General features: G+C 35.1%; 1 protein-coding gene across 1 annotated transcript; it reads right to left on the reverse strand.

Moving 5' to 3' along the window:
• Positions 1-3,417: 3,417 nt before the first annotated feature.
• Positions 3,418-7,126, reverse strand: LOC143530425 (uncharacterized; the record flags this gene model as incomplete). Its single annotated transcript, XM_077025970.1, has 7 exons — positions 3,418-4,141; positions 4,384-4,867; positions 4,964-5,102; positions 5,357-5,418; positions 5,575-5,647; positions 5,819-6,325; positions 6,880-7,126. Coding segments are annotated over 7 exons (2,169 nt in total), but the record flags the coding sequence as incomplete, so codon positions are not given.
• Positions 7,127-8,690: the final 1,564 nt, after the last annotated feature.

Consider the following 8,690-nt stretch of genomic DNA (forward strand, 5'->3'; position numbering starts at 1 on the left):
GAAATTCATTGTAGGGGTGCACCTTATTTTGATATGGGTGCAAAAATGAAAGAAAAATTTAGAAAATATTTTCAACAACTACCCGCTGTTTTGACCTGTGCGGCTGCGTTAAACCCTTGCATCAATGTTGGTGGTGTTGAAGCTTTAATAGAAAAAATTTGTGATGAGCTAGAGTTAAACGACGATCAAAACCCCCATTATAACCAAACTTTAAAGAATGCTTTCAACACCACCTTGGCAAACATGTATGATGTTTACCTTACAAAACACGGGTCGTCTTCCCAAATTCATGACTCGTTAAGAGCTGTTGCCCAATCCCAATCCCAAACCGACCTTGAAATGGGGATGTACTACATGATTTGGGAAGACGCCGGTAAACGTCAAAGGGTAAACACCCCAAGCAGTGAACTTGGAAGGTATGGTGGTACCAACTTTGTGAAACACATGACTCCGGATGAATTTAGAAGTCTTGATTTGCTGGCTTGGTGGAGAGGTAAGGAGGATGAGTTTCCGATCCTCGCCGCCATGGCCAAAGATTTACTAACGGTCCAAGCTTCCACGGTAGCTTCGGAGTCTGCTTTTTCTGTTTCTGGCAGGGTTATATCGATTAGGAGGACTCGACTCACTCCACCAGCTGTAGAGATGTCGATTTGCTACAAGGATTACTTGGACTCTTTAGATAGGGCACAACATCAACGCTCACTCGAGGGGGAAATGGAGTATGAGGCGGCCTTGTATGAAGACGAGGTCAATCAAGGACACACTCAACCAATGACCGATGAAGAAGCCGCGTACGACGATTACCTAAGGAATAGCTCGGGATCGGGTAGCGAAGAAAATGAGTAACAAACATCAACTTGTTAATGTAATCGTGTCTAAGCATTCTTTAATGTTTGTATTTTTGAGTTACGAATATGCGATAACGATTTAATGTTTGTATTTTTAATGTAAAAGCTATAAATGAAAGTTATGTGTTTTTAATCTTCCAAGCAAAGAATGCTAACAACGAAACCCTAAACCCTAAACCCTAAAGCAAAAAAAAAAAAAAAAAAAAAAAAAAAAAAAAAAAAAAAAAAAAAAAAAACCGGTTAACCGGTTAGACCGGTTATAAAAAAACCGGTTTAATAACCGGTTCTAACCGGTTTCTAAACCGGTCCAAACCGGTTTGGCCGGTTTGAGTTTTCATTGATAAAAACCGGTTAATAACCGGTCCGGTTATTAACCGAACCGGTTTTTTTCTGGATAAAAAAAACCGGTCCGGTTAATAACCGAACCGGTTTTTTCAAAAAAACCGATTTGTGCACCTCTATTTGAGGTTATGGATTATACTCAGGTTATGGGTTTTACTTTTTCAAAATTGCAGAGAAAGTGTCATGGTTAAAAACTTTAGAATATTTCTTTCAACTTTTTATATTTAAAAAAAACAAATAAAATTAATAATGACTGCGCCACGTGACGCATAATGCCTGGGGGTGGAGAGTTATGACTACAGCATGTTTTTGTAAAAAACCATAACTCTGACTGGCCTCCACATGACGCATAATGCCTGGATGTGAAGAGTTATGACTACACATGGCCTTATATAGGAGAACAAACTACCCTACAAACATGGAATGATGGAAGGCAATTAAGTTTCTTGTAAAAATGTGTTTGCCTTTTGCTTTTGTGTTATTGTGTATGCTAGTTTCGCGGAAGGCAATTTAAATTTTCACATAGAAAAGTGTTGGGTGGAAAATAAATGCTCAAGTAAGAGTAAATACGGTGTTACATGTATGGCCTAAATCGTTTCTCCAAAAATTTATAATTACTACAAAGAGTAATTAAGTTACTCTTTAGATTGTTCATTATCCCCTATGCATATTTATAAATTACTCAAGAATGCAGTGTTATTGTCATAGTGGATGAGGTTCAACACATAGCCAATTTTGAATAGAAGATGTCCCCGTCGTGTAGCTTAGTAGGTTAAGGGGGCGTAAGATTTGTAACAATACCTAAAGGTCGTGAGTTCAAAACCAATCCTAAGTGTCAATCGCCTACCACTAAGTGGGGCTGATTTCCCTCTCACGTAATGTGCTTAAGACAGTCTAACGTGGACCAATTTGCGTGTTCGAAACACCGATAATTATGTGCGTGTTCGAAACACCGATAATTATTTAGTAAATGTTGGACTTAATTGGAACAATTTTAATATAAGATACACATACTACATAGAAATGGTTATAGAATTCTCATAATTATGTAGTAAAGGTTGGACTTAATTGGATCGAGCAACACCGACAGGGCCGGCTCTGAAAATTCACATGCCTCAGCCGAGCAGAAAAAAATATGCCCCTTAAACCTTAACATACTAAATAATGTAAACACATTTTTTATACGCCGATTAAAATTATAGCGATTAACATAAAAATTAGAAAATCATGATATTATAATGAGTTTATGACACACTTAATTGATCAGTAGCTAATTGAGGATTTGTGAAGCTCTCATAACAATTTTTTGTAGCAAATTGGTGAATTAACTCTTCGCAGTTTATGCTTTCTATGTTCCGTTCTTGATAACCTTCATCGCCAACCCGCTAAGTCTTTCTTGAGGCATTTTGGGTCGAAAATAGGATTTCAATAACTATAATTTTGAAAAACTCATATTTTCATATGCTACCGTGACTGCTGGTGTTCGAAGTCGACGTGGCTGCTGGTCTTCGAAGTCGATTTTACTATTATCACGTCTATTTGTTTCTTCTATTTATTTAACTTATATTGATTAATTAAAAGTACGTACTTGACATTTTTCAAATTTTAGTAGGCCTATAAGTTTTTGGTTAATCCAAAAAAATGGGGTCGAAAAGGTGTTTGAGTAATATAAAAATAATGATTATAAACATTCGGGTATTCTACATATATAACATCGGGAATTTTTAATCATTTTGTGTCCCAAAAGAAAACGTGCCTGGGCCGGTCGCCCGCTTTGCACACCCAAGAGCCGGCCATGAACACCGATAATTTTGTGATAACTCATCACGACTTTTTCAATATTATTAAAAACGAAAACCACACAAAACACAATGACCATACACCTCTATTTATACTAACCTAAACTCGTTTCCTACTTTAACTTTAACTTCTAATATTACTCAAACACATAATAAATATTATATTTTATCTCTAACTCTAATAAGTATCTTAATAATGTTATTATTATCACTTCTCTTTCTAATTATCTTTATCTTCAACTTTTAACCTTTAACCGTTTAACTTTGTTAATTCACCATTCTAGTCCTATAATCAAGATTAACACTTTACCACTTCAGTAAATACAAATCATACTCATTATATTTAAACATGTAATAGTTATATTACAAAGCGCTCAAGCCTTGCTTGAATTAAATATAGGTTACCTTGTAGAGAGACCAGAGATACTCATCTACAAACAACTTTACAAAAATTAACCTAAAGCAAACTTTGTTGCAATTTATAGAATACAATTGTTAGACCTTGGGGTTCTTATAATACAGAAGGTGCTTCTGGGGTTTAAAAAGGTATCTAGAACGGTATGTTGACCGAATTACATCAATAAATAGACCATATTGTAATACAATATATAGGAGGACAGGAAACACAGCAAACACGGAGATGACGATCGGCATCCATAACAAGCCCTTACGGTAAAGAACAAAAAAGCTGACACTAAAAGCGACTGTCATGGTTGTAATTGAGAGGAAAAGAGTTGCTAGACCTAACATCAGTTTTGTAGGCAATGACTCCAAGAAATCACGTTCGGCATAACGGGACGTGAGGATAGATAGGAACATGAGAATTGAAGTTGAAGATGCGAACAAAGAAATGGCATCCGCCACAACAAAAACCATAAACGTTGCTTTTGAATGAAAGACGGGGATTCCATTTTGTTGGCCTTTGGTTTTATCATCAGTTTGGCTATATCCACCTGGAACCGTAAAAGCTGCAGCAAATACTATGGTTGCAATAAGGGCTGCAACCACCATACATTGATTAGCCGTTCCTTTCATCCACTTCTCTCCTTGTGTAACCAATTCCTTGTGTTCCTTTGTAAATAACTCGTATGGTGTTAGACCATCTTTATTCTTTCGTTCTCTATATGAAGGAGGGATCATAGCCTCTACTTCCTATAACAATATATAAATGTTACTTTATACTCATTGTAAGAGTGAGGATGCTACGGGTCGAATCGACCAACAATCTCTTTTGAACCCATTTTTAATGGGATACTTCTTGGGGGAATTTCAATCCATTTGACTCATTCTCGATTAAGCTAAATTATTTGTTCAACCGATTCAAAATGAAACATAACCCAAAGTGACAAAGTTAGGAAAGAAAAAAGAAAGAACACAGAGAAATTAATATATACCTTAAACCATAATAGTTCTCGTTGCATTTGTAAAGCGACTCCTGACACATCTTCAAGTCGCTTTTGTTTTGCACTCTTCCCCACTAAATGCAACATATTGTTATCCTTGTGGTCCTTGAGAGGAGTAATCAAATCCTTCATTGAGCCTATCTCGTATAATAGGTTGTAGATACCTTCGTGACGATGTTTGACAGCAATGTGAAAGATGCTTAGATTGTTATCATTTACTTTCCATATGAGATCCGGATACTGACGGATGAGCTCAACCACAAAAGTAACATTGCCCATTTCTGCAGCAACAAATAATATTCGGGAAGGGTATGTTTTCTTTGTATTTCCCAATAATGTTGCGTTTTGATAACTCAAAGGTGTTGTTGGCCCTTTGATTACATTTTGTGTTTCAACATGCATTTTGGCAATATGTTCAGAAACAAGCTTTTGTAGTTGCAAAGATTGATCTTCCATTCCGGTAGATGGAAGCCCTCTGAGTATGTTCTGAATGTCAACATGCATGTTCACAATACGCTCAGAAATGAGTTTTTGTAGTTTCAGAGTTTGGCCTACAATTCCAGAAGATGACTTGTCGTCTTGCTTCACATCAGCCGGCCCTCTTATTATATCATCAATTTCTTTCTTAGATTTTTTCGCCATATTTCCCCAAATGATTCTTAGTAATTGCAATGCATTATCTTCCTTTTCATGAGATGCCCCGTTTGAACCAATGAATGCGGAAACTGAGAGCAACAACAAAATAAAGGAGCCAAGTTAATGATACCAGATACTTAGGAGTAAAGTAACGGTTGATGACCGAGTTGGATAATCCATGGTTGCATCTTGGTAACTTAATTGAGATGATCAAAACCAAGGTTGGATCTTGGAAACTCAGTTGACACATATACACACACAAACATATGTTTGTGCATAATTTGAATTTAATACAGATAATGCATAGCAAACAACATTGAGTAGAGATGTTTACCTGATTTGATGACTCTTTTGATGATATTAGAATTTGTTTCAGGGAATGGTTCAGGTCTTCTAGGCACATGTGCATCACCACTTCTGCTAACAACTTCTGGATTCTTATTTTGGGACGATATACGGGCAACAGGAATCTTGGAGTAAAGATATTTACCCCAACTGATGGTTCTCGAGATGATAGTAAATTCAGTTTCAGGAATTGCTTCAGGCTTTCGAGCCAAAACTCCGAGTACACTCCCAGTTCCAAGTTCTGGATAATGTCTCATTATCTCTAAGGCCACATCTAAGAGAAATTGAAAACAGCATTGTGAGGGACATATAAATTAAGTTCGTTTATAAGTGCTTGTTTAACTATAACACTTATTAATAAGAACTATGCATAAATACTATAAATTCAAACAACCTATTCAACTATTCTATTAATTAAGGTTCAGAATCTTACTAAAATGCTTACCAAACATATCATTCTCGACACATTTTAGAAGCAGCCAACCACGATTCTGATCTGTCCAACCATCGTCACGCAACCCCTTGGAACGATTGTACAAATATTTCACCACATCTTGGTTTCCAAACAAAGCTGCCGTGTACAAGGGCATCATTGTCCCATTACTACCAGCGATTGTCAGCAAGCCCTTGTTCTTCGCTATCATAATTTTAATCACTTTAATGTTTCCGGCTGTCACCGCCAAATAGAGAGCGGTATTGTGATTACTGTTTTGAAGTTCCAAGTCATCCTTGTCCATCATATCCACAAGATTTTTGACAAACTCTTCAACATGCTTAGGACCTTTAGCAGATGCTGCAACATGTAATGCGGTTTCCCCATTTTCGGTAATGCTATACCTTACCAACTCCATCTCTGGGTACTTATCAAAAATGGCTTTTGCAGCTTTCCAATCACATTTTATTGATGCTTCATACAGAGGAACACCAATTTTGAGGTAGTTTTCTCTAGGTCCTTTAAAGTAGTTTCGACGAGAATAATTAGTACCCAATCAAAGCTAAAATATATCATATATGGGAGCTGAAAATCGAATCTTGTATGCGTAACATATAAGGAATAAACTAAAGTCCTTCCCTATTGTAAGCAATATATATTATCAAATTATATATAGTTTCTTCTCTGTAATATGATCATAATAGAAGAGTAAAAAAAACTAAATATCTCTAACAACATTTTGACTAATCTATTCCTTCTTCTCTATTTTATACCAGCTTACTTGGTTAGGATTTCGTTATTTCGCCACTTGGGTATTTGGCCCTGTAGAGGCTTATGCCTCTTGGTAGGATTTCAACGAACAAGTCTTGGGCATGACGTTCGTTTAGAAAAAAACATATAACCTGATTTAGGAGTAATGTAGTTTGCCGTTTAAAAAGAAGGATTTTGTTCATTCATAGAAACTTTGTTTCTCGTTTGTATAAAGCTTGAAAAGTTTCTTCTGTGTTCTTGAGATCCTTGACATCTCAATGCTTTAAGGTAACATAAATACTAAAAGTAACTAATTAGCTTACCGTTAATAAGATCCGAACAAGGCAGATTCGGTGGTGGTGGCCTTGAGCTGGCATGTTGTGAAGGAACCTGAATGTTGAGTTGATGCTGTTGTTGGCTTAAGGGCTTCTGTTCATCGATTGAGGCTAACTGCACACCGGTTTGCTTTGTCATATGTAATACGTACACTAGAGGATATGTTCGGTGTAAATTTTGTTTGTAAAATTTTAACTGGAATTTGGAACAGCTTTGGGATTTCTTTATTTGAAATGTGTTTCATCATTTATATAGGCTTTTTTAAGTCAAGGTCATCGTCAACGTCTTCCTATAGAAAATAGAAAAGTACCAAGTATTTGAGTAAATAGTTATTATTTATTTATTATTTTATAATTCTTATCTTTTCTTCAAATTTAAATCAAATTAAGTAAAAGATTTTTTTTTTACTTTGTCGTAAATTAATCTCATGAAAATAACGTATATATGTATATATGTGTGAACCCATATAATGTATATATGTGTAAATCCTCGGGTGGGCACGCATATAATGTATATATGTGTGAACCCTTGGGTGGACAAAAGTAAAATTGCACTAATTTTGACGTTATTTTACTAATCTCATGAAAATAACGTTAAAAGTGGCGGAAGGTTAATCAGGCATCATGTGGTGACGTTGATAGCCGAAAGACAAGGGCACATGCACCAATCAGCCGGTGTCCCGATGATTGAGTGCTATTTGCCTTATGTCCAAGGCTTGATGCAAAACTACTATCGAGCCGGGGGTCTCACCGGAAGCAGCCTCTCTATCCCTATAGGATAGAGGTAAGACTATCTACATCTTACCCTCCTCAGACCCTACCATAGCATTGCTATTGGTGGGATATACTGAGTACGATGATGATGATGATGATTTGTCGTAAATTAATAAAAATATACGTAATTTAATACCTTTTAATCAAATCATATTTCATACACATATGTGACACATATACAATCACTAACTTAGTCTAGTAGTAAAGTATATACCATACAACCAAATGATTATGAGTTTTATTCTCACTTGATACATAGGTGAAAGGTGCGAAAATAAATTAGCTGTTAAAAAAACACACATGACACGTATGGATCAATTCAAACTCGTTTCGGTTTGTAGTTAAAAATAATTGACAATTCTTTTGTTTATTTATAGAGAATAAGTTAGAGCTAAGTAAAATGTTATGTATAACAAAATTTTAACAAACTTTTTTTCACATATAACATATATTTATATAAATTAAAAAATATATATTATTTTGTTATAATCCATAAAATTGGTAATAACAATAACGAATCGTCATTGTTTTAATTATTGTATGACATGAGGTTGTAAATTACAATCCAAATTTTCAAGTAGATGACTAGATTCCCGCGTACAAACTTCTGATAACTGATAATGTTCCACTATCTTCACGGAAACATCTATGAAAATGTTTGACAACCACTTTGGTTGGTGAAAGACTAAACGATTAAGCAAGGCATAAATAATTAGATATTCTCCTTTTATTGAGTGATGAAAAATTTCAATTTATTATTAAAAAAAATCTCAACACGTAATAGAATTTTTTAAAAATGCTAATAACCAAATAAAATAACATGTTCAGATTATTTTCTTAATTCGGGTTCAAATACAAATATTTCTGAACATGAAAATAGTAAGAACCAATTTGCTATTATTGTTAGGTTTGCTATAATAGGCGTTGTTATTTTTTTCGTATTTACTAATTTCTGATTATGAGACGTTATAAGTATTTGTTGATTTATATTTGTTGTTATTAGTGGGTTTTTTTTTTCATTTGGT

The sequence above is a fragment of the Bidens hawaiensis genome, unplaced genomic scaffold (genome assembly GCF_021521415.1).
Source record: "Bidens hawaiensis isolate Kalapana, Puna unplaced genomic scaffold, B.hawaiensis_p1.1 tig00008945_1, whole genome shotgun sequence".
Lineage (NCBI taxonomy): Eukaryota > Viridiplantae > Streptophyta > Magnoliopsida > Asterales > Asteraceae > Bidens > Bidens hawaiensis.